The sequence below is a fragment of the Astyanax mexicanus genome, chromosome 8, assembly GCF_023375975.1.
Source record: "Astyanax mexicanus isolate ESR-SI-001 chromosome 8, AstMex3_surface, whole genome shotgun sequence".
NCBI lineage: Eukaryota > Metazoa > Chordata > Actinopteri > Characiformes > Acestrorhamphidae > Astyanax > Astyanax mexicanus.
Window position 1 is genome coordinate 7,819,294 of NC_064415.1, and position 27,440 is coordinate 7,846,733.

The following is a 27,440-nucleotide window of genomic DNA, read 5'->3' on the forward strand; positions in this document are numbered from 1 at the left end:
GTACTATTCATTTTTTTGTTGCATTTGAGAACATAAGGTCCATTAAAATAATCTCATACTTAGAGTAATTGTTATTTTCGGGATATATACCTAATAAAAAATCTTAGGATATAATGCAATAAAAGTGTATTGTATTAAATTAAAACACATTCATCTCTGCAGCTCATCTCAGTCTTCCTGTTCGGAGGGGGCTTTATTAAGTCGTCACTTCTCCATCAACACCCAGCGCTCAGGTACAGTGGTGAACTTCACCCAGAACTCGCCCCCCAACCACCACCCACACCCCCACCCACACCCACATCCGGCCCCCAACGCCCACAGTTCCCCCCGGGGCAGCCAGAGGACCAGGGCGGCCCAGTACTCCCTGAGCCGAAGCCCCGTCCTGAGCGAGCCGGAGGGTTTCTCGCCCCCGTCCGGACCCTCGGCGTTCGTCCCGGAGGTGGACGGCCTGAGCTACCAGTTCCAGCAGCCCCCCCTCCCCGAGAAGCGCAGGACGTCCGACTGCGAGCGATCCCTGGGCTCCACCTCCCCGGCACCCAGCGGCTTCTCCAGCCCCCATAGCGGGAGCTCCCTCAGCATACCCTTCCCCAACGTCCTGCCAGAACTGCAGGGCAGGACCAGCGCCGGACCCCCATCCCCACTGCCAGGTGAGCTACCACCACCATGCTTAGGATCAGATCGGTATAATTATATATATATATAGAGAGAAAGAGTTTTACATGATTTAACAAAATTAGGCCTGTCATGTTTATAAAAGTCTTAGAACAAGTCCTAAGAAAGTAGTATTGTGTCCCATGACTTTTGCCACCACCCGTGGAACCCAAAGAAGACTGCAATGAATGTGAATATAGATGTGATTTCTGTTTGCGTGGATAGCTGTAGCCAAACAGTGTCCGATAAGACACCAAAATAAGAGAGCACTTAAAAATGATGAGTTTCTTTGATTTTACCAAATTGAAAACCTCTGGAATATAATCAAGAGGAAGATGGATGATCACAAGCCATCAAACCAAACTGAACTGCTTGAATTTTTGCACCAGGAGTAAAGCAGCATAAAGTTATCCAAAAGCAGTGTGTAAGACTGGTGGAGGAGAACCAGTCAATTTTCTGCAAACAAATGCTGTAAATAACAACATTTTTATTAGGAATTTGGGAGAAATGTTGTCTGTAGTTTATAGAATAAAGCAACAATGTTTATTTTACTCAAACATAAACCTATAAATAGCAAAATCAGAGAAACTGATTCAGAAACTTAATTGGTGTCTGAAGTTTTTTTTTTCCAGAACTGTAGATACCTAAGATGAGACAGGTTTAGGAACAGCTTTTTCCCATAGTCAGTTAAGCTGCTTAATCACCGGTGTAAGTCGATGGATAAAATTGTTTGCGTGGATGAACTCTTAAAACTTTATGAATATGAACTTGTTTTTGTCTTTGCATTATTTGAGGTCTGAAAGCTCTGCATGTTTCTCATCTGCAGCCATTTCTCATTTGCTGCTAAATAAATGCTCTAAATGAAAGTATTTAAAATTTTGTTTGGAATTTGCGAGAAATGTTGTCTGTAGTTTATAGAATAAAACAAAAATGTTCATTTTATTCAAACATATACGTATAATTAGTAAAATAATAATAATTTTAAAAATCGGGTCACGACAATCACCACCCTCTTGGGAGAGAGTGAATTTTTTTTAGTTAGAAAACAAAGAAAAAAGGGAAAAAGAAGTTAACTAGAAGACAAACATAACCAATGAAAGAAAATAAAAGAAAAGAAAGACTAAATGTTGGTAGAGATAATTTAGTAAGCAATAAGAGTAGATCACTCACGAGATAATACCTCACAGCATATACAGGTGTAGACATTTTATGTTTTTTTTTTTCTTCACATCGGCACATTTAGTCTAGTTAAATCGTACTCATGTTCGTTTTCACCCTGTTATGATTTCATTTGATTTGATTAAAAACAAACCAAAACACAGAAAAAATCTACTTACAATTCAGTACAAACTCATTATTGATTTGACCCAGAACAAAAGTTTTGACCCAGTTTAGCTCCACATTAAACCACTTTAAAAAAACATGTTTACATCTTAAATATTGGAATATTTTTTGGAATTTGTTAAAGCAAGTGTTACTAAATAAGGATTCTTTGTGCTCAGCATTATACATGTTTAACTTAATACTTCATGTAAGCAGTAATTTATCATGGTAACTTAGTAAAGAAATTAAGTTTAATTAAATGTATGGTTGTAAATTGGTCCTTTAACACTTATAAGCACTTGTTAAAAAATTATTTTATCCTTTTTTATATTTTATCCTTTTAGATGTACTTTCAAGCAAGCAGGTAACAGTGAAGTTTGTCCAGGACACCTCAAAATACTGGTACAAACCAGATATCTCCAGGGATCAAGGTATGTTTGAGCATCGGTCAACATTTGTAGTAGAAGCTGAATTAGATACTGCTGTGGAAGTTTGTGTGGATGCTTTAAATTAAGCATATTCAACCACCTTAAACATGTATTCAGGCTGTGGTTTTAATATACTGTACTAGTGAAAATCTTTGAAAAGTTACCTAAAAATCAGTGTATCAGAAAATGTGAATATTATATTATATAAGACCAATTTTATTTTTGGCAGTGTGGGCAGTGTGCCAAGTCCTGCTGGAAAATGAAATCCGCATCTTCATAAAAGTTGTCAGCAGCAGAGGGAAGCATGAAGTGCTGTAAGATTTTGTGGGAAAACAAAACTGCACTGACTTTAGACTTGATAATAAACCACAGTGGATCAACAGCAGCAGATGACATGTCTCTCCAAACCATCACTGATTGGTGGAAACTTCACACTAGACCTCGAGCAGTTTGGACTGTGTGTCTCTCCACTCTTCCTCCAGACTCTGATCTCTTGATTTACTTTAAATGAAATGCAACATTGTCTGATGGTCGATAATTAACTTTTTTTAGAGATGTGGATTTCATTTTCCAGCAGGATTTGGCACACTGCCCACACTGCCAAAGTATCAATTGGTCTTATATAATATTCTAATTTACTGAGACACTGATTTTGGGGGTTTTCATTGGCTGTAAGCCATAATTATCAACTATAAAAGAAATAAACGCTTAAAATAGATCACTCTGTGTTTAATACACCTATATAATATATGAGTTTCACATTTTGAACTGATTTATTGAAATAAAATAACTTTTTGAGATGCACTAGTACTGTAGATTACAACCACATTGTATGATTTTTGGGTTTTTATTGGCATATATAATATATAATATAAATAAGGCCTAGTAAGGTGGACACCAGGCTCACTATATTGTAAAAACACCTGATCTACTGTATACCTGATGTCCCACCTGTTGTTTCCACCCAGCCATCGCCGTGCTGAAGGACAAAGCTCCAGGCTGCTTCATTGTTCGGGACAGCCACTCCTTCAGAGGCGCTTACGGATTGGCCATGAAGGTGGCCACGCCCCCTCTCTCAGTCCTGCAGCAGAGTAAGAAGGGTAAGTGTTGGCTGAATCCGGCAGGTGGGCGGAGTCTGAGTTATGTAAGTGTGTGATGTGCTGTAGGAGCTTCTCCATTCATGGTTGGTATAGAGTACAGACCTCAGGATCCGGCAGGAGCTTCCCCTGCTCTCATAAAACAGCTCCATTGTCCCTCTGAGCTCTGGGTAGAGAGGGAATCTGATAGGTGTGGATTCCAGCAGTTTCTCCCGGGGTTTTCTGCTCACGGTTCTTCTGCTTTTCCAGCTTCCTGGCCTCTATAGGAGCTATTGTTGGGTGTCGGTGCTGAGTCACCGGCTGCTGGTGTGTGTTGATGAAGGTTAGATCTTTGTTTGACAAGTGTGTGTCACACAGGTCTGTATTTATGGGCCACCACAACACCATCTGTAAAGCCAGTACGTTATTTATCTCAACAGATGACTCTGCATCTTCATAATAGTGAACTACAGCTCTGAAGATGGAAAATACTGTATTAAATTAACTTTTTTGGCCACAATTTTTTTTTTTTTGCTCATGCTCTAAATTTGATCGATAAGTTGTGTTCAGTGTCAGATATGCACTTCTTTAGATGTGTATGTATAGGAATTACAATGCCTGTGTATGCCCCACCTTAACATGCCTTGAAATCCATCAACTTCTTTCTCCATTGTATATTTTCAGTGGTGTCAATTCATTTAAAAAAATAATAATCTGATTATTCACAACAACATTCTGTGATTACCTATGATAAATCATTTTTAGTGGATATATAGATGTATATAAAAAATAATATGGTGTCAATCAAAATACTAGTATATACTTGTATATTTGAGGGCAGATAAAGAAAATGTGGCACGCTGGAATAAAGTATACATAATAAATTGGATAGAGGAATTTTTTTTTTTTTACTTTACTGTAAACTGTACCAACTCAGCTTGGTTGTAAGGATTTCTGAATTAGAGCTTAATTAGCTGAGTATAAAAGAGCGTTTTCACTCCTGTAGTTGTAAAAGTTTCTATGGTCCACATCAGTTGATGAGTTTTTGTTTATTTGGAGCGTGTCTCTGTTTCTCTCTCTGTCTGGTTTGGTTTCACACAGGTATAAACCTAAGCGCACCATAATGCACACCAATAAACCATGTGAATACACTGGTTTGTTCATATTAGTATATTATCTGGCTAATATAACAGATTAAACTGTCTCTTAAACAGTCTCCCAGTGTTCACACTTAACTCTTTAAAATTTTATGTGTAAAGTGGATTTCTTGCTTAATCAACCACAAACTTACATCAAATGACATTGAGAGGTTAAGCGACCTCTAATATCACGTGCTAATGTGGTCTCTGATGCAGTATGACAGACTTACTGCTATCAGCAAATTGTGGTTATCTTCAAGATACAGTTTTTATACCATGTTAATAGATAACAATGGATTACGGAGTGTCAGAAACCACATATTCTAGTCTATTTAAGACTACTGAACACCTCAACACAGTCACTGCAGTTAGCACCATGCTAACTGATGGGGTATAAGCACTAATTACTTACTCTAATCTTTAGCTTTAATGATAAACTAAAGAAGCTAACTTAAGGCACCGTACCATATCATTCTTGTTGGAGTAAGAAAAAGTTGTAGTAAAGTATCCAATCCAGACAGCTCTTGCTATTGACTTATATTAAGCAGGCTTAGCCAATCAGAGTACAGTGAATATTGTGTTCCAGGACATAGCTCCAGGTATCCTACTTAAAATACCAAGAACATCTCGTTTATTACAAAACAGCCCAACCTGTGCCCACCTGTAATGACATCATCTGCACAGCAGCCCCCCATACTCCTGCTTTTGTGGTTCTCTGAGAGGGTGAAACACTACGCTGGGTCTTTGTGCTCCTTCAGCTCCTTTATTCTCTGAGAAGAAGCTTCAGGAATGCTCCTCCTGCCCTGTGGAGATTTCCCGCCTTTTTTTCCAGCCCCACTGATAAAAACAGCCCAGAGAAAAAGGCGGGAAAGAAAGAGTGGCTTCTGGATTCAGACACCCAGGAGTTTTACTGTTTTAATCTTTCACTGGTCTTGTTAGTCAACATTCTGTAATTATATTACGTTACATTAAGCCTCTTTCTCTCTCTCTTTCTCTCTCTCTCTCTCTCTCTCTCTCTCTCTCTCTCTTTTAGGAGGAGATTTGTCCAATGAGCTTGTGCGCCATTTCCTCATTGAGTGTACACCCAAAGGAGTTCGGCTGAAGGGATGTCCCAATGAGCCCTACTTTGGTAAATTACCACATTCACCCGTTTATCCATCCATTCATCCATCCACCCATCAATCAATTTATCTATTCATCCATCCATTTATTCATCAATTTATCCATAATCTGTCAATTTATTCATCCATTTTTCCATCAATTTATTCATCATCCATCAATTTATTCATCATCCATCAATTTATACATCTATCCATCCATCCATTTATCCATATATCCATCCATGAATACATCCATCTATCCATCCATTCATTTATACATCAATTTATCCATCATGCATCAATTTATTGTCCGTTCATCCATCCATCCATCCATTTATTCATTTATCCATTGTTTCATCCATTTATCCATCCATTCATCCATCCATCTATCCATCCAGTTAGGATTACAAAAAGGAGATGTCAAAAGTTGTTTTTTTCTTAATCAACAACACCAAAAAAATAAATGTTAATTTAATGGGTTTTTTTATTAGGATAGTGTTATAACACTAGAGTACTATAGTTATTATATAATTATTATAACAGTATAATATCATAATTAACACCAACATTATTTTTCTTATGTATAAATGATACATTTTAAACATAAAAGTGTGTTTTTATAGTAACAAGTAAACTCCACTAATAACTGCAGGCTTTTTAAGCTAAGGAAGAGTGCCATCTTCTGGCCAAATCTGTGTATCTTCTAAAATAGTCATTGTACAGAAGAAAACATACTTTTATATTTTAACTTAATTTCATGTGAAAGTGAAAAATAACACATTATTATTGCAAATATTGCTAGAAAGGTTTCAAAGCCTCCAGTATTGAGCTGGGAATGATGGAGCTCCATCCGATACTTTTGTAAGGGAGTGGAGATAATACTAATGCAGTCAAATCCTCACAGCAATGTTCCACAATCTAGTAGAAAGCATTTTCTGGACAGTAGAGACAGTTATTTAAAAAAAAAGCAGTTTAAACTCTGTTTTGATGTACATGATTCTGTAAAGAACTTGTGTCCCAACACTTTTGGTTTTGTAGTTTATAACCCAAATGTGTGTGTGTGTGTGTTTGTGTGTGTGTGTTACAGGCAGTCTAACAGCACTGGTGTACCAGCACTCCATCACTCCACTGGCTCTGCCCTGCAAACTCATCATTCCAGACAGAGGTGAGCATTTCCACACAGACACCAGCTGTTGATGGCTTCTGGGGGCTTCTGTGGATTTCTAGGGGCTGCTGGTGGCTGCTCAGGGACTTCTGGGGGCTGCTGTGGCTTCTGAGGACTTCTCAGAGCTGCTTATGGCTACTCAGGACTTCAGGACTTCTGGGGACTGATGAGGGCTGCTAAGGACTTATAGGGGTTTGGGGGCTGCTAACAGCTGTTGAGGGCTGCTGGGGGCTGCTAGGGGACTTCTGGGGGCTGCTGAGGGCTGCTGGGGGCTTGTGAGGGCTGCTAAGGACTTATAGGGGTTGCTGGGGGCTGCTGAGGATAGTTGGGGGCTGCTAAGGGCTACTGGGGGCTGCTGAATGCTGCTGGGGGTGGCTAAGGGCTGTGTTAAGCATCAGAGCAGTTTATGTGCTTTTAAAGAGTCTTTATAAACAGAAACGGCTCTTAAAGCAGATTCAGTTCAGCATAATTAAACTCTGTGGTCAAATTAACTACAGAAACGTGGGTTTTGGAGTTCTCCTTAATCAGATCTGCACACTGAACCCTCTGCTTTACTCCTGCAGATCCTCTAGAGGACGCTGTGGAGACGCCCTCACAGTCCATCACCAACTCTGCAGCTGAGCTTCTGAAGCAGGGAGCAGGTGAGTGAGAGAAACTAATAACATAATGCATGCAGAGTAAACTGTTTAATCAATACATAATCATAATAATAATAATAAATCATTAATAATAATAATAATAAAGTAATAATAATAAAGATTTCTTAACATTTTCTAAAACACTTTTGGACAAAATAAAAATGCTAAGTAAGACTAAGATTAAGATTTATTCAAATTATTCCTAAATTAAGCAAATTAATCATACATAATGCTTAGTAAGACAAAAAGGCTAAAAATAAGATTTATTGCCCTGATATTTGATAACTTTACTTGCTAAGAATGTTTTTACTCAAGGTTTCTTCTGCTTCCTCTAGTTCTTCCATCCACCATTGCCGTTTGCTTGTTCACACTGCAAAAAAAAAAAAAAAAGAAGAATTTTGTTAGAATCAAAGAACTTGTGTCTTACCAAGTCTTATGTTTAAGATTAAGACATAACATCAGGGATTGTTACTTGATTTAAGTCTTTCTTAATTTTAAGACTTTAAAATTATTATAAGATTAGGATTATAAGATTTTAAGAAATCTTAATAGGAGATTGGGTATTAAGCACACTTACACATATAGGTTTTTGCCATGTATTTTTCTGACGTCCAGCAGGAACATAGTAGTAATGTCAATTTTCTGATCATTTGAGGCTAAATGTTAAACAGGTGTAAAATTTTAACAACAATTTCCCCCCATATAATATAATATAATTCCCCGGTATTATAAAAATGAAACAGGAGATTTTTTGTTTTTTTTCTGATATTTCTGATTTTAAGTTTCAGTTAATTAAAGTAATATATATATTTACTTAATTTTCGAGATTTCGATAATTTTCGAGAAGAATCGAGATTGTGAATTCAGACTGTGAGAGGCAGAAATGATTAACTGGAAAACTGGGAAAACAAATGAAAACCTTTTTTTTTTTAAGTTACACTAAACTGAAAAAACTATAATAGTTTTACATCTAAGTTTCTATTTTTGAATTCAACCTCAAAAAAAGGTAAGAAAAAAAATAACTTATACATTTTGCACTGACTTATTCACTTTATAAAAACATTTTTTAGTGATTAATCAAATTTTGTAGGCCTTTTTTTTTAGCATGCAGTAGCAGCACTCAGGAAACTATATTACAGTATAATGCTACATTTGTTATAATTATAATGGTATAATATTGCATCATTAAGAGTTTACCCAGCTGTATGATGAGCAGCAGTATTATATTAGTAAATTAACTCTTTAATATTCCTCTTTTTTCTCTCTCTCTGTAGCGTGTAACGTGTGGTTTCTGGGATCAGTGGAGATGGAGTCTCTGACTGGGTTCCAGGCTGTGCAGAAAGCCACCTCAGACGTCCTGAGCCTGGAGGCTCCGCCCACTCCCACCGTCGTCCACTTTAAAGTGTCCTCACAGGGCATCACACTCACAGACAACCAGAGAAAGTGAGGACACACACACACACACATACTGTTTTGTGGGGACACGCCTTTCTAAATGAGTTAGAGAGAAGCTGACGCCACAAATCTGCTCCAAAATGCCTCAATAACACAAAAATCACTTGATATTTTTAATACAAGCATATTTTGTCTAATGTGACAGAAAACCATACATGTGGGGACAATATCTTTATGTGACATTTGAGGGCCTTATTATACACATACACAAACTTTGATAATACCATTAAAAAGTCACTTTTTAATACCTTTACCTTTACTAAATTACACACACATATATAAATTATAGATACTCCAATACAAAGAGGGTCATTATATGATAATCAATGAGAGAAAACACTATTGGATATCAGTGGATGGTGAAAAACCTGTGGGAGTCTGTATATTTAGATCAGTTTAAACTTTAGGGCAAACTAAGAAAGCATCTTACACCCTGCGCAAGGCGCTTCACAATGCCCATTGCTATCTTTTACCCCGCCAACAGTCTAATTTAATGCCTTCTACCTACGTCATTAATTAGCAACAGTGCTTGTGAATATATCTACATTGATGGGTGTGGTGGTTGGTAAGTAAGGTGTGTTCAGATAAATTTCTGGTGTATTGCTATCTTGGCAACAAAAAAACACAGTTGCACCACTGACAGATTAAAACCCTGACAACAGTCAACCATCAGTTTTTAAAAAAAATAAAGCACTGTTCTTCGTTCTGTTCCTCATGTAGGCCTGCTGTTAAAGTGATACATTATTTTTGAATGACATATCGTTCTAGAATTATTGCAATTTTATTATCATTTACACTATTTAATTTTTAGTCAACTTTTTACATTTTGCTTTGTTTTAGCTGTCTTTAAACCTTTCTTTTATTGTTTCTTTTATATTTTTTCTTTTACTACTTTTTCTACTTCTACTTGCATTTTTATAATTTTTATTAGCTTTGATTTTCTTACCTATAATTTTATGATTTCTTCTAAATTCTTGTTTTTATCTTATTTGTTTTATATCTTATTTTAAATGATTTTATACATCTTTTATTTTATTTAATTTTTTTATTTATGCTTTTTTTGACAATCCATTCCCTGTGTATTGGCTCAGCTACACTGTAAATGAGGGTCACCCTCAATGTAGTTCGAGTTTAAATAAAGGTTTGATTGATTGATTGATTGATTGATTTTATACCACTGATATATAGTATACATATACAGTAGCGAAATAATGCATTAGACACACTACTTTTAAACAGAAGTTGATTTTTTAGGCATTAAGAAGTTTTGGACACTGGAAATGAGAAGGTTTTATGTTCATAAAATATATATAGCGATAATTGGAATATGTCATTTTTGTGAATATCATAATTATTGTCAATTCTCACATCTCCCTCTTGTCCTCCTCACAGGCTGTTCTTCAGACGACACTATGCTGTTAACACTGTTATATTCTGCGCTCTGGACCCTCAGGAGAGGAAGTGAGTACTAAACTCTGTCTCACTGATGCAGCAACAGATATAGCAATCCCAGCTTATAACACATAACACACAACTTTAGAGTGTTCTTAGAAATCCATTAAATATGCGTAAAGTTCCACAAGCAATATATAGCATATCATTACTAAATAATTTGTAAATAATTGTAAATTATGTAAATTAAATATTAAATCATAATTATTGCTTTAATTGTAATTATTCTTGTAATTGAATGTCCTTAACATAGATAACATTTGCTGAGTATGACAATTTAATGTGCTAATGTAATAATTACTTTCATTTTGTGTTCATTTTCAGATGGAAGAGGGATGGATATCCTTCTGCTAAGTAAGTCAGCTCTGTTAAATCATTTTATTTTTGTAGTCAGAGGGGCCTATTTTATGGATATTTAGGCGAGCTGTCAACCACGCAAAAATATTGGAAATCTAAGCTTACTGCAAATAAACAGAAGCGCTTTATTGACCTAAATAAACAGTTTTCAGGAGAGAAATCTGTGTAGATTAACATCCAGCGCTCACTCATTAAGAATTACAGTTTTGTTTAATTAGGCACCCCCCCAGTTGCGAGACCAGCTGAATTAGAAGGGAAACATGACGATACCCTTGTTCCTTACTAGTGTCGCTTAAAATGTGCCTTATAATCCAGTTTGTCTCATGTATTAAAACAGACCAAAAATTTGACGTTTATTGAGAGTGCACCTTACACTCCATAAAATACGGTATGTGATCATGCTCTAAAGGTGCGCAAACAGCTGATTTAATGGAATAGTAATGTTATTTATTTGAAATAATTAGTATTCTGTTTTTTGTTGATGTAAAAGTTGGGTTTGTGCACTGCAGCGTGTCCTTATGTGTGTGTAATGAGTGGGGGTGAATGCACAGCGCACCTGCATTGCCAAGATAGCAATGAACATCTAATTACTTCTAGACGTCTGTCTAGGTTTCAATCAGTCAGTAGTGCACCTGTGTTTTCCATTGCCAAGAGATAGCAATACACCAGAAATTTACATGAACATACCTCACTTTCAGATCACCACACCTATCAGTGTAGATATATTCAGAAGCACTGTTGCTACTTATTTAAACAGAAGAAGTGAGAAGGTGTAAAAATAGACTGTTTGCAGAGTATAAGATAGCAATGGGCATCACAACACTCCTCGCACAGGGTTTTAGATAGGGTCCTTAGTGTTTTAAAGTATGCCTGACCTTCAGGTAGCACTGCAGGCTTACTGACCTGTCTCTCTGCTCTGCAGGATCTTTGGTTTCGTGGCCAGGAAGACGGGCACTGCCATGGACAACGTGTGCCACCTGTTTGCCGAGCACGACCCCGAACAGCCGGCCAGCGCCATCGTCAACTTCGTCTCAAAAGTGATGATCGGCTCCCAGAAGAACGGCTGATCATCTTCACACAGCGCCACCTACAGTCGTCTACAGACGAAATGAACCAACGCGTGCCTTGCTGTGGAACAGCCACGCCACTGCTGCTCAACAAGTGATGACATCACAGAGTGTGTGTGCCATGGAAACGCTCATTTGCCTCCTTAGCGATGACCTCACTGTACACTAACTTTCATTTATCTTCTGAGTGATGACACTCCCAAGTGATGATGACATCACTATTCAGAAACTCTTTTGATTTTTAAGTGATGACATCACAACGCTTCCCCCACAAAGACTCGTCTGATTTCCAAATTATGATGACATTGCAATTCATCATCATCATCATATGATGATCACACATTTGCCTCCAATATAGTGACATCACAACGTAGCCATGTGACACAAACACTTATCTGATGCTTAAATGATGTCATCATAATGCATGTATGATATGTTATGACATTGCAGTGCATCATATGAGTTCTCTAAAAGGATGACATCACAGTGAACGTCCCATGAACCTTCTTCTATTGACTTTTAAACAATGGCATCATGACAACGCATGTCGTATTAATCTTAATTTTACTCCACAGTTATGACATCAGAGATGACACACAAATGATGACATCATACATCATGTGATTGTTCATTTGAATGGATTGGCTCATGAACACTCTCTCATCTGATTCTTACATGATAACATCAAAATACGTGATGACCATAAACACTCATCTGAATCTTACACTATGACATCAGAATAGATGTCGGATAAACTCTCATCATGCTCAAACATTATGACATCACAATGCTTGCCCAATAAACTCTTACTCATCTGATTCTTACGTAATGGCATCAAAATAAATTTTCGATAAATTTTCATCATGCTTCGAAATGATGACATCACTCACCTGATTTTTACGTGATGACATCCGAATAGATGTCTGATAAACTCTCTTTGTGCTACAAAAAAATAACATCACAGTGCTTGTCCCATGAACACTCATTTGAATTGCTGATGACATCATGATTTTGGTCACATGACTCTAAGCTGCCACTATTTTAAAAGGAAGGACTTTTTTGCGCTGGAGCTGCTTTTCTTTTGCGAACTTCGCAGAGGAATGGAATGGGAACCAATGGGAATAGAACTGGGCGTGTCATGTATATGTAAATGTAAATGTGTGTACTTCTATGTAACCAAACTGTATTTATTGTTTTATTTTCCAAAAATTACTTTTTGTCTTGAGTATTCGATACTGTATGTTTTCTATATGTAAACATGTGGCCTGGTGAAATTCAGATGATGTTGTCTGAGTATGAGGGGGCGGGGTAATTAAGTAACTGTTATTAAGCTGTTCTGTAGCTTTTATTTGATTTTATATTTTACTACTGACTACCTATATATGAATCACAATCATAAACTCACAGCGGGGCCAATTCATGAATAGGTTTATATTTTGGAAATATTTTTATGTTTATGGGTTCATTAAGGGCTTTTTGTATTTGCCAATACCTTTATTTTTTCTAACAACACCAAAAATCCACCTTAAAAAGCTGTTAAAGCTTTAGATAGATGTATGTATTGTATATGCAGCTGGTAGTCTATAGATTTTTCATGATGAATTTAAATTTTATTCTCTTTTTCTGTTGTTTTTTGTATTAAATCAGGATCAAAGTAATGTGTATTAAACATTGTATTATGAGAAACAGTAAAGTAAACAGTGTAGCTCAGTTCGTAGCTGAGTCTATGCAATATCTGCTTCAGAAGCTCAGCACAGCTTTATAAGAAAACCTTAACATTTATACGGAGCCCTTCTGATAACACTCTGCATAAATTATAAATAACTTATGGCCACCAGATATTACCACATGGGAACAAGATAAATAAGTCATGGCCACAACTAAGCAAGTCATGGAATTGAGAAAATCAAATCATGGCCACAACTTAGTAAGGCATGGAATTGAGAGAATTAATTCATGGCCACAATTTAGTACGGCATCGGCATTTAAATATTAAGTCATGGCCACAACTTGTCATGGCCACAAAGTGTGTGCACAATACAGTAAGGTGTTGAAACAAGATAATTCAGTCATAGCCACAACTTAGTAAGGCACAGGACTGAGAGAATGGCCACAACTTAGTCATGGCCTCAACGTAGTAAGGTGTGGGCACAATATAGTAATCAGAGACACAATTAAATTTAATCATGGCCACAACTTAGTAAGGCATAAAATTATGATAATCAAATCATGGCCACAACTTAGTAAGAAAATAAATGTAAATAATTAAATTATGGCCACAAATTAGTAAGGCATTGGCACAACAATATATACCATGGGAATGAAATAATTAAGACATGGTCACAACATAGTAAGGTGTGGGAATAAGATTAATGAATTCATAGATGCAACTTACTGAGACATGAGCATGACAAGATATAGCATGAGCATAAAATTGAGATAATTAATTCATGGCCCCAACTTAGTAAGGTATGGGCATGACATAGTAAGGTATGAGAAGGAGATAATTAAATCATGGCTGCAACTTAGTAAGGAATGGAATTAAAACAATTAAATCATGGCCACAACTTAGTAAGACATGGGCACGACAAGGTATAGTATGGGAATGAAATAATTAAGTGATGGTCTCAATTTAGCAAGGTGTGGGCACAACACAGTACGTTTATGGTAAATAATATACTTAAATCATGGCCACAACTTGAAATGGTATGGGAAACAATATAGTTAACTAATGGCCACAATTTTTTAAGATATAAAAACAAGATTTTGTTACTTATCTCTGGTCATTACCTAATTTTCTCAATCTCATGCTGTACTATGTGGTGGCCACCACTAATTTTGATTCATGTGGGATGGCATCAGCAGGGCTCTGTGGATTACAGTGCCAAGTTTATGTATATAATATTTGGACCAATCAAATGATTTAAAGAATAGTCTGTGCTGATTGGCCGGAGACTGTTACATCTATCTTTTTTAAAATGTGTATTTTTCTATGTAAACTATAATATATTTCACAGCTCACTGATTTTACGCTAGATACATGACTGAGCTGAGCGGTACAGAAATCTGCCTTTATTTCTGGAAATTCTGTGTTTTTGAGTAATTTTTTTAACAGGCAGCCTGACGTTGTATTAGGAAATGTTTTGTAATCAAACTATTGATAAAGGAATATATCTGAATGTGTTTCTGACTCTAATATATGCGTGATGGTCTCCAAAAACTGCCAAAAGTTGGATGGCTTGGGAATGGTGAGGTGTTATTTTGTGAGTTAAGTCAAAAAATGGCCAGTGTGCTCATGGCAAGGTGGCATGAATTATGAAAGTTGGAGTAAGAACTGATAGTGGGTGCGGGTTCCTGCGAAATGTGTCATCATGGGTGTGTTTTAGGTGTTATGTAAAACGTAACCCTATCAGTGTACCTGTTATTATTCCCTTTAACCGTGCACCATGCAGCTTGATTTAGGGCGTGTCAGTGTGTCTTTGTTATCGTAACGACAGGAAAAGTATACCTTGCGCGGCTTGAAACGAGAAAATACATGTAGTAATGTAATATAAACCAATCAGTGTGTCACTTGCCATTCCCTTTAAGAGGCAGCTGCGCTCTGACTTTGGGGATTGCTACTTTAGTGGCGCAGGCGCCTGCGCTTGTCAACAGAGGAGGCTGACCTGCTTGTCTATGTTGTGAAGGTGCACAAGCAACTAATTTATGGGAACAGTAGTTATTTTATTTTATATAATGTTATTGTAGCAATGAACGTCTAACTTTTGACTATTGTCAGGGTTTTAATCAGACAGTGGTGTACCTGTGTTTTCCATTGCCAAGATATCAATATGCAAAAAATGTACCTGAACACACCTCATTTCCAGACCACCACACCTGTCAGTGTAGATGTATTCACAAACTCTGTTACTTTAAAAACAATACAGGTGGAAGGCTTGAAAATAAACTGTTGGCAGGGTGTAAGATAGCAATGAGCATCGCAATGCACCTTGTGCAGGGTGTAAGATAGATGTAACTCATTGTGATATAGTCTTCAGTAAAGCTTATTTACCTAAATCTTTAAACATATTTGCTCACCCTTTTATATATCGTCACCTTCATACAATCCATCTATTCATCCATCCATCCATCCATCCATCGTCAATACCCACTTTATCTGCCAGGGTCATCAGGTGGAAGGCAGTATACACCCTGGACCATCGCAGCTTCCTACAATAAACTTTTTTCAATATTGACTTTTTTGCCTTAGTAAAATCTCTTACAGCCTCAGTTGATCAGATCTGGATTTGATTCTACCTCTTCAGGAAAATGAACTATGTCATGAGTCTTAAGTCTACACTTAAGCTAGATTAATATGATTAATATTTAATACAAAAAAATACGACTTTACATACCTATCCAAGACTAGGCTACTTCCTATTAATAAAGGCTATAAGCTATGATTATTGTTTTAGTAGTGTAGACTTATTATTGAGTTTTATGGAGTTTTACAGTTGTATGAAGTTTACAATACAAAAAACATTGCATAGGATGCTTAAAAAGTCCAGTAGTATATATCTGCAGAACCGGAGACTGCAGTTTTAGGACCGCAGTTCTAAAATCCTATGTTTTCGCGACACTGCCACCTAACGAAATGAATGACTTACTAATTCTTAATATAATATCACCACTTTAGCTAACTACTTACAGATTTAAAGACTTATTTCACCCAAATATTACCAATTCAGCTAACTACTTACATATTTAAAGGCTTATTTCACCCAAATATTACTTTGTCTTAGAATTTAAGAAGATATTATCTTTATCTTTTGTCCATTAGAGCTGGGTGATATTGTAAAAAAAATCTCAATATTCTTCAAATATATGAGCAATTCTTAATTATGATTACGATTTACGATTTTCAGTTCTTTTTTTTTTTTTAAGTGTAAACCAGAGACTGTAAAAAAGATGGACGCCGTGTCTCCGTTCCCATTCATTCAATGAAAATGAAGCCAAAATCTTCCGCCATGTTGGCGATCCTGATACCTGAGTCCGCGCAGTAGAGACCAGAGGAGGGAGAAAGACAGTGGATAGCAACCTACTCATTTAAATAACCCCGCCCCTGAGGGCTGCCTCGCGGTCACAGACTGCAGAGCGGGGCGGAGCGGAGCTGACGGTCTGTTATTGGTCCCGTCCATAAGCAGCCCTTTTACCATAACCACACCTTTTTTGAATAGAGCTGAATAAAGTTTTAAAAACCGAATTCTGTGGGAATATAAAAATTTGACAATATAAGTAGAGGTTACACTAGCTGTTACATTTAAATAATGGAGGTAGAATTACAGTATATTAGAAAAAAACGTGATTGAATGTTGTCTGTTTTGCCATTGAAACCTATGGGGATGGGTGGAGTTACACAGCTTTCTGCAGCCGAACAGCAGGGGGCGCCTGACCTGTGGTGGCTTCACTTTTAAGAGACGATGCTCTGTCCAGCTATATACAGTCTATGGTGTAAACAGACAGCACTATTTAAAATAAGGCATAACTATTGTTCCCTTTAAATTTAATTTTAAACATTTTTTCTGAATAGTAAGCAGCTTTTAAATGTATTTCAGTATTATAGTTAAAGAAAAGTGTAAATCACATAAAAACTGCCCAATGTATTTTTATTCATGTATTTTCATTGTTTTCATGCTAAGTGGAAAAGCACTCACTTTCCCAGTGTCCTTTTCTATTTTCGCGCCGTTTTTGTGTTAGCTTCCTGTTCAGCGCGACCAATGAGGAGAGTGTAGGGCATGATTGCCATGTTATTAGCCAATCGGTATCTAGAAGGGGCGGACCTAGAGTGTGATCCGGGTCCTGCTTGTGTGTATGGGCAGATGGAGTAGACGGAGGGAGACAGAGGAGGGATAGAGAAGTTGTTTGAAGGGTTGAGGAATACTAAGAGTTACAGCACCGGGTTAATGATGAGAGGGTTGTGGGTTCAGTTCCCTGATTCATAAAGCTTCTACTCTTGAGCTCTGTTGAGAATTCTTGTGGAGACCACATTCCATCTGTCTTATTTTATCTAATTTTCTGTAAATTTAGTGCAATTACACATTCTCACCAGAGAAGTCTCTAAATCCCCAAATCTCACAAACCTGCAGGTAATCTCTTTTTAAGTGATAGTGAAAGTATGATCTGATCATTTCAGTTTTCCTGCAGGTGTGTGAGTGTGTGAATCGTTGTGTCTGGATCTACAGTTTTCTCATTAATGTAAGTTTTCGAGTTTTTGAGTCTCTACAATAGTTCCTGTTTGAGTCAGACAGTGTGAGTTTTGTAATCTTGGCTAATATTGAGAATTACAGGATAGTTCGGTTCACTTCTCTGCAACAGAGAACCAGTAAACAAGAACTTCACACTGTAAAATGGCAGAATTCAGTATTTCAGTAGTTCAGGACGAGTTAAGCTGTTCAGTGTTTCCTTTGTTGTTCCTTTTTTATAGTATTTACAAATTTTCAGATTATCAAATACATCTTAATATTAGAAAAATATATCCTGAGTAAATATACAAGCATTTTGTAGATGATAATTTCATTATTTAAGGGAAAAAAATAAATCGAAACCAACCTGCACCTGTGTGAAAACATCTGGACATTAAACGTAATAACTAGGCAGCAACAAGTGTATTTCCAGATTAAAAAAAAAACAGTTTATTATTATTATTATTTTAGGAAGGTTTTGATATTGTGGTGTTTCAGGAGGACCAGAGATCAGTACTCTGAACTGCTCCCAGGCTAAGAGTTACAGCACCGGTTATTAATGAGAGGGTGGTGGGTTTAATTTCCTGGTTCATAAACCTTCTTCTGTTGGGCTCTTGGGAGTTCTTATGGGGTGATAGTGAAAAAAAATCCTGATCCTCAACTTTTTTTTCCGTTCCAACGGGGTGGGGGGGGGGGGGGTGTGAGGGGGGCGGGGCACAACATACTGCATATGTGACGTAAAGTAGGCATAAATGTTGACACCTTATTTAACCCTGGGGGGGGGGATGACCTATTATTTAAAAAATAAATTGTATTAAATACAGATTTCCAAAAGATTAAAACACCAACAATGCGAAATATGATCCACAAAAATTATGTCTAAATGACCTTCCTCTAATCTAATATAATTTAACATGGTTTATGAATATAAAATACTTTCTTAACAAACGAACATGTCAATATTTAGCATATAGCCTGTCCAAAAACACAAAAAACGGCTATGCCCTGCACACTCATTAAACCAAAATAACAATAACAATAATTTATAATTAATACATTTATAATTAATTATAATTATTATAATTTATAAATATATAATTAACATTGTTTCAAAATATAAAATACTTTCTGAACAAACGATTTTTTTTTATTTTAAGAATATAGCCTGATTTTATAGCCTTTATTTTAAGCATATAGCATCTTAACACACTCTACGAAGCCGACACACGTGTTGTTTCTATCAACAATTAACTTAAATTAGCTCCATACCTCTGACTGTCCTTTACATCGGACCAAATTAGCTCACCTTATGTAATGTTTCTGCTCACTTCAGAAGGCTCCATTTTGTTGGCTATTTAGCTACACACAGCTCTGCAAGACAAGTGCGTAATGCGGAGTGGAGGAGCGCAAGTGTGAAAATCATTTATTTTTTATTTTTGCAAAGCCTGCTGACCGGCGTCGGAAAGTGGAGACGCCTCTGTTTACCAGCCGTAACTATAAAATAAAATATACTTAAAATGTGCACAGTAACTATTAGTTACTGGCTATATTTTTTCTGACATTTATAAGGATTTATATTCATGCTTACTACACGGACTCCTATATTAACATAGGAGATGTTTTGCCGTTTGAGAATTAGACAGATACACCTGATGCTTATTCTCACTCATTCTCTCTCACATCGTGAAAGTGCAGTTTTGGAAATAAAAAATGAAAAGAAAAAAGCTCTTTGACTGAAGATAAATCTATTTTATTTCATTTCGCTATTATCTAACTGAAATTCTCTTTTATATTTGAAACAATCGGCTGCTCGTTTGGGCAGTTAATCGGACAACCTTCCCCTCCCCTTCCCCCCCGACAAAGGACGCTTGATGAAGCTAAAATTTATCCGATTATGAAATTCAGCAAAGCAATCGCAAGGAGCATCACACGCGGTTTTATTTTTTTTCTATAAATAAAATGCTGGGGAAAAAAAACAATTGTCTGAATAAAAAAAAAAATTAAATTGGCGCAGATGCGCCGAGGCACGGATGCTCGCGCGTGGAACAACGAGACAACGACGTCCTCATAATAAATTACATACATTTATAACCTAAAGCTCATAAATGATGTATTGTTATAGTTAAATAATACAGTGTTTAGATTTTGCGGGCCGTCTCTACCTGCAGCCTTGCCTGTATTGCGCTTCGGCTTCGGGACCCCCGCCGCACGATGCCTCGTCCTGAGAGCGCCATTGGTCCGCGGAGGTCTTCAGCTGCTTTACTTCAAGTTATTGCGATCAAAGGAGCGTATATACAATAAGTTCCAGTAATGAATAAAGGAAATAAACATTTTACTGATGCAGGAGGACTGTCTGTGTTATCAAATATACTGTAAAGCATTATATGCGTGTCAACCTAGAGTTTTGTTTATTGACTTATAGTTTTTCAACTGTATGCTGTAAAAATTAGGAAAGATAATAATAATAATAAAAAAAATGTATATAATGGAATTAGGGACAGTTCTATAAATGGATCACAAATGGCTCGCTGCGGTGGTGCCGAGCTACACCTCCACTTCAAAATCTGGACACTGTATAATAACTGTAACACTAGAGCACTAGAGCAAGTTAAAAATGTAAATAACTGATAATAATCCCAGCAGCCCTGTAACAGATCCTCTTAACAGAGCTTCTTAAACTGGCCACCCAGTTAGCCTTCTTTTTCTTTGTAATATTATAATTTTATTCTCGAAGTCGGCTATTTTTTTTACAGTGCTCTGGCGTTCCTTCAGTGTCACTTTCGTCTCCAGGCAATTTTTTATTTGAGATTGTGCTGTGCTCTTCATCGTAAAGGGTGCTGAGAGGGGTATCATTTCTGCAGATGTAAATATCAGGTATTCCGATTTGAACTTGGTTATCTTAGCAGATTGTACGATTAAGCTGTGTTTAACATGTTCTCCTAATGATCTTTATGGCTAAAACGTCTTAAGTCCTACAAGTTATTTAGTTCTGCAATATCAGTTTTTCTTTCGTTATATACAACTAAACTAGCAGTGTCTAACAAGAGTCTTTGTTTGGCTTTATATCTTGCTGTGTTCTAAGTGAAATATAAATATTAATGGACAGCGCGAGAGTAACCTCTAGCGCCCACGTTTACCAGACGCGTGTGCACGCAAAAGAGAGTCGGATTCTGCCTGGAATTCAAAATTCGGCACACCGGTTATATATATTATGATTTAAATACATTTAATTAAATTATATCTCGCGCTTTTCATCCAAGCCGTCCACTCAGCTCAGAGCGCCACTCCATATGCTCGATTCATGCTGATACGCAGCTGCCCTGGATAAAGCTTCAAGTTTGTTGGGTGAGTAAAGCACCTGTAAAGCTCGTTAGCCCGTAAACAAAAAATATATTAGACGCAAAAAAGCACTTTAACTTTTACTTCAGTAGAATTTTAGCAAAGTAAAGGTACTTTTACTTAATTACAATTTTGTACTTTTTCCACCTCTGCTTATTACAGTTAGGAAGTCGTAATGCGCCGAATTTTAAGCTGCCACTGAACTATCTGGGCGTAACTATTTTTTTCAACTAACGTGCCCGGAGGACTCGGAGCCTATGAGCCGGCTACGCCTGATTTCCAGCGCGGCGCCTGAACGCTATCACCCCTGCATTTTATCTGTGCTTCTAGCATAAGTATGATAAATATGGAATGTGGTCTTATTTTATCTTCTATATGTAATCTCAAATCTCATAAACTTGCAGGTAATCTCTTTCAGTGATACTGAAAGTAAAAACTTAACATTTTTAACATTTCCAGTTTTTCCTGAAGGTGTGTAAGTACAATAGTTCTTGTGTAAATCAGACAGTGTGAGTATTGATATCTTGGCTAATAAGTAGAATTACAGAATAGTTCTGTTCACTTCTCTCCAACAGAGAACCAGGAAACAAAATCTTCACACTGTAAAATGGCAGAAGCCAATGTTCCATTGACTCAGGATGAGTTCAGCTGTCCAGTCTGCCTGTATCTCATGAAGAATCCAGTGGCTATTAACTTTGGACACTTCTGTATGGTGTGTAATGATTGTTGGGATGAGGAGGATCAGAAGAAGATCTACAGCTGCCCTCACTGCAGACACACCTTCACCTCAAGACCTGTCGTGAGTAAAAACACCATGCTGGCTGAGGTGGTGGAGAAACTGAAGAAGACGAGACTCCAGGCTGCTCCTCCTGATCACTCTTCTGCTGATCCTGAAGATGTGGAGTGTGATTCCTGTACTGGGAGAAAACACAAAGCCGTCCAGTCCTGCCTGGTGTGTCTGGCCTCTTACTGTGAAGCTCACCTCCAGCCTCACTACCAATCTCCAGCCTTTAAGAAGCACAAGCTGGTCAAAGCCTCCAGACGACTCCAGGAGCAGATCTGCTCTCAGCACGATAAACTGCTGGAGGTTTACTGTCGCACCGACCAGCAGTGTATCTGCATGCTGTGCACCATGGATGATCATAGAGGACATGATACAGTGTCACTTGCAGCAGAAAGATCTGAGAAACAGGTAAAAAAACAAGTGCTGTACATGATTTGTAAAATATACAACAGTTAGTTCCGACCTTACAATCTGATTGGTTGAGAAGTGTTCTAGCTGTGTTGATATTTGTGATAACATCATGGCCATCACTAAACCTATATCACTGCGCCGACGCGTTGCCGAGTAACGGCATATACACACAGGACAGTTTTGATACATAACTTCCAGCAGCAGCAGCGTTAGTTTAGCACAGGCTAGCACCCAGCCACGGCACGTCTTTTGTGGGGAAAAAAGGGAAAGAAAATCCTCTCGGCAGCAGTCTGACAGACAGTACGTTAACCAGCCAGGCTAGGCTAAGCTACTGCTAAGCTAAAGAAGATACGCTAACCTAACCACAGTCCAGCCGGCTAGCTAAAACCAACACCACCCAGCAAACAGGCAGAAATGCTCACAAACGTGCAGCTTTCACCTGAAGACGACTCCTCTGAGCAGGAGAGGAGAGTATCAGTTATTTTACGCTCCTAACGTTACCATCTTCACTTATTCCCAATTTTGATTTCAAGCTAACATTCGTGGTGTTACTCTGTATAAACCATACATTGTTTTGTAGTTGTAGTTCTGTTACAGTTGTTGTGAAACTACTTTTTGGTGGAAGGTACAGCCCATATTAAATCCTTCTGAATTTCTTAAGGTTCTTTGATTTATTTTCTTTATTCGTTTTGTAAAAAAAACAACAACTGTTGTATAAAAGCAGAACACTTCAGGTCGTGTGTTATCGGGAATAACATCACGGCTGTGATGTTCTTTGACCAAATCACAGCCGTGATGTTATTAGCGATAATTCACTCCCTCTTGTGTTCTTTTGCTTAACCCTCTACAGCACAGCGTTGCCCTCAGGCAACAAAGTTTATTTAAGCCCATTTTCTAGTACATGTTTCTTTAAATGATTGCAATCAATTAGAATGGTCAAAATAATCTGAAAGATCAAACCAATAAGGTGTGGGAGTCACTATCAAGCACCATTTGAAGGCGGGACTTCCTTTTTTGAACCATGGTCACAGGAGCACATGGTGTGAGAAGAACGTAAGATTATGTGCTTTAGTAATCTTTTTTTCAAACTAAATTAACTCTAAATAAAAAAAATATATGCATGTGTATTAAGATGTCAACAAGAAATTTGTCAGGTTTTATAAAGTTATTTTTATTTTTAATGTACAGAAATTAAGTTTATCTTTTCGTTGCCTCAGGGCAACGTTGTGCAATAATGGGCATTTTTCAGGCAGGTTTAGCTAACAATGCGTTTGGATGTTATTACATGTATGTACATTTGTACATATTTTGTATATGTGTATATATGTACAACTGTACATATTTTAACACATTTTGCCAGGAAAATGGACACAAGATTGTTCTATATAAAAAAAAAAAAGAGCAAAATCAGCATGCTAGACAATTCCCATCTGACAGTGAGGATAGTAAGATAGACTGCAATATGACAATGAGCATGAGTGGAATGGAGAACAAGGTTTTAACAGAAGTAAATTAATAGAGTTTTAATTTCATAGATTATACAAAATACAAAATTGTGGGTCAGACATCATGCTGAAAATATCTTTGTTGTGTTCTTGTTGGAACTGGAAACCTATTTTTGATAAGATACTATTGGGGATGAAGATGAAGACAAAGATGTAGACGATAGTCTTTTTGAGGAAGACAGTAGGTTTAACCAGACACCTTGATGAAAAATGTGTCACACCACTGCCTCTCCAGTAAACCCTGACTGGTTACACATCCCTCCATCAGCTGATGAAATTCTGACTCCTTATCAATGCTTCAAAAGTCGTCTCTCTGATGATCTCTTTGAGCTTATTGTTAAGGAGTCAAAACTTTATAGCATTCAGTGCAATCGTACCAAACTGCTTAAATTTACTGCAGAAGAACTTGAACAGTTCATTGACTCAGTGCTCTACATGTCACTATTTGTCCTACCAGCCACCAGCATCTATTGGAGCCAAGGTAACTGCATTTCATATGTTACTAACCTGATGCCACTTGCATGGCGGGAGACCATCAAAAAAATTCGCCATTTCAGCGACAACAGTGGTCAGCCCACAAAAGACACAACATTTGGCCTCACCTAGAACACATTCTTACCAAGCTAAAGTACATGATATAACAGTGCTCAGAGAGCATATGACATGATATTAAAAGAAACACTCTGTAATACAAACATATGTCTATATCACATCCAGTATGTTTTCCTGTTTACTTAATGAATTGTTATTCTTTGTTTAAAGTTTTTGTGCTCTTATACTGCTCTTTGAGCACTGTTCTATAATAAGTGAATTCATAATTTTCTCTTCAATTTTGTACCATTGTTGCACAACGTTGCCCTTAAGCAACAAAAAAAAATCTTTATCAATAAAATGTGTCGAAGTGAACCTAGAAATGATATGAAATATTTTTTATATGTTCCATCAACATGTGTGCAGTAGAGGGTTAATTGTCATATTGGTTTCATACAGTGGTATGCCAAAGTCACGAGAGAGCAGTCAATTGACCTGTTACCTAAACAGACAGCTTGGGAACATATAGACCTGTATATTGTAAGTTGTGAGGTGTGTATGTGCGTAAATTAAGTAGCTACTCCCATCTCAGTCATGTGTGCTCATTAGGGGTGTCACAATTTCGATATTTTATCGAAATCGATCGAAATTATGTCGAGCATCGAAATCAAAAAGATGATCGACAATCCCTCCCTCTAAGCTACGCAAGCATGTGCGCGCTACGCAAACGGTGCAGCACGCTGTAGCTCAAAGAGCAGCCCTTTCTCCAGAGAATGTGAACATTCTCATCTTTTTAAAGAAAAACATAAAAATAACAGTTATTTTGTCTGGCCTTAAATATGTTAATAGTTTTGGTACCTTAAGGAGCATCTTTCTCTCAGATAAAGTTACTAATATATCTTTGTTAAAGAAAAAAACTTCTCATTCTCAGGGACAGAGTCTGATTTTTCACGTTTAACTGTTATAGTAGAATAGAGGTCAGTTTGTTAGGGCTCTAATTGTTCTATTATTTTGTACATGACTGTTCCTGTATTTTTTTATTATTTATTTTGTTATGTTGCACATTGCTGTTTTAATAGCGCACACTGCTGCTACTAAAAAAAAGCTACTAGATGGCATTACATATATATATATCTTAATTAAATTATTTAAATTTGACCATTAGTGCCTAATGTGATGTATAACAGAAAACTTGTATCACTTTGCATCACTTATATCAAGCCCACCTTTTGAAATAAGATATTGTAAATTTGATTAATCAAATGACTGACCATAGACTAATCTAAAACTGGCATAGGCCTCTGCTGTAAAAAAAACAAAAGAAAGAAAATCAAGAATCAAATCGAATCGAATCGTGACCCTAAAATCGGAAATAAAATTGAATCGAGGATTTAGAGAATCGTGACACCCCTAGTACTCATATTTTTAATCCTATGTGAATCATATATTTTCCTGACATTCTCTAGTTAAAATACATTACCTCAAACTCATCCAATCCAAACAGGTCTACAGAAGATATTATAACCCATAGTGGTGACCGGTGGTATCTGGCTATAGAATTCACATTCAGTTTCAATACAGAAACTGGAGTCACGGGACCCAATATCAGCACCTGTCCCATGACATGTGGCGTTTTATTTTTAATTATTGTGTTTTGTTGGCTGGTTTATTTACAGAAGCAGGTGGTGGAGGAACAGAGGAAATACAAGAAGAGAATCCAGGAGAGAGAGAAGGAGCTTCAGGAGTTAACAGAGGCTGTGGAGAATCACAAGGTGATTTTTAAAATAAGTAGAAGAATTAAATCTGATTCTCTTTCAGGAACATCACTGTTTATTTTCCCTGCTCCAACTCTGTTATGATAAGCTGCACAACAGTGTGGAGAGTTTTAGTGGAATTGTCATTTGATGGAAACGCTGTTGATCAGTCATGTTAAATTGTTTGTGGTGAATATTGTTGGTCAAAGTTCCTTGAAAATAAAACAGTGTAAAGGTTATGAACTGATTGATGTCAAATGTAACGTTCTTAAAGGGGCGGAGTTATCTGTTATTCCAAGATAACAGGGTGGACGAGGAATTTCTGGACATGTTTAAACTATATTATAATATTTATCTATTTATCTGTTCCACTACCAGCGCTCTGCGCAGACAGCAGTGAAGGACAGTGAGAAGATCTTCACTGAGATGATCCTCTCCATTGAGAGAAGACGCTCTGAGGTGAGGCAGATGATCAGAGATCAGGAGAAAGCTGCAGTGAGTCGAGCTGAAGAACGTCTGAAGAGACTGGAGCAGGAGATCACAGAGCTGAAGAGGAGAGATGCTGATCTGGAGAAGCTTTCATTCACAGAGGATCACATCCATTTCCTCCAGGTAACAAATACAAAGTTTATTTTAGACTGTTTACACCATCTTTTTAATGTGATCTATATCTGATATCAGTCTATACAGTTCTTAAACTGAAGATCGGCCAAAGAGCAGCGCTTCACATGAAGTTTCAGTTTCATCTTCGTTATTACAGGAGCTGTCAAGGAGTTCCAGAGTCTGCATTTGGGCTCATCACCCAGAATGCATTTCATCTCACTTAAAGAAAGGACACATAACGTATTTTTCACACTATACGGCACACTATAATTATCAATAAGCAGCTATTTTCTGGTCTATTTTTATACACAATGCGCACCGGATTATAATAATGCGACCCTAGTAATTAGTAACTGATAGTAGGAACAGGGGTGTTGCCTTGTTTGCCTTCTAAATTCAGCAGCAAAATGCTAAGTGAAGTAATGTAAACAAAACTGGAAT

The 27,440-nt window shown here is 37.2% G+C and overlaps 2 protein-coding genes across 3 annotated transcripts in view; both read left to right on the top strand.

The window, feature by feature from the left end:
- The window catches only part of LOC103043776 (tensin-3), a 92,503-nt gene extending 77,473 nt beyond the window's left edge, over positions 1 to 15,030 (top strand). For both annotated transcript variants that reach the window (XM_022662036.2, XM_022662037.2), the window contains 10 exons: positions 163 to 647; positions 2,319 to 2,405; positions 3,371 to 3,502; positions 5,651 to 5,746; positions 6,805 to 6,882; positions 7,446 to 7,523; positions 8,795 to 8,963; positions 10,368 to 10,436; positions 10,752 to 10,781; positions 11,707 to 15,030. In XM_022662036.2, coding sequence (XP_022517757.2) covers positions 163 to 647; positions 2,319 to 2,405; positions 3,371 to 3,502; positions 5,651 to 5,746; positions 6,805 to 6,882; positions 7,446 to 7,523; positions 8,795 to 8,963; positions 10,368 to 10,436; positions 10,752 to 10,781; positions 11,707 to 11,851 — 1,369 coding nt within the window. In that variant the 3' untranslated portion in view covers positions 11,852 to 15,030. The remainder of the gene's footprint in view (positions 1 to 162; positions 648 to 2,318; positions 2,406 to 3,370; positions 3,503 to 5,650; positions 5,747 to 6,804; positions 6,883 to 7,445; positions 7,524 to 8,794; positions 8,964 to 10,367; positions 10,437 to 10,751; positions 10,782 to 11,706) is intronic.
- A 5,235-nt stretch (positions 15,031 to 20,265) lies between these two features.
- On the top strand, positions 20,266 to 26,501 carry LOC111188299 (E3 ubiquitin/ISG15 ligase TRIM25-like). Its single transcript, XM_022662034.2, has 2 exons — positions 20,266 to 22,603; positions 26,319 to 26,501. The coding sequence occupies exons 1-2, from the start codon at positions 22,019 to 22,021 to the stop codon at positions 26,499 to 26,501; spliced, it is 768 nt and encodes a 255-aa protein (XP_022517755.2). The 5' UTR covers positions 20,266 to 22,018.
- Positions 26,502 to 27,440: the final 939 nt, after the last annotated feature.

Coding starts and splice junctions, on each gene's coding strand:
- LOC111188299 (XM_022662034.2), top strand. CDS start 22,019: ATGGCAGAAGCCAATGTTCCATTGACTCAGGATGAGTTCAGCTGTCCA. Junction 22,604..26,318: donor CAGAAAGATCTGAGAAACAG/GTAAAAAAACAA, acceptor GTTTATTTACAG/AAGCAGGTGGTGGAGGAACA.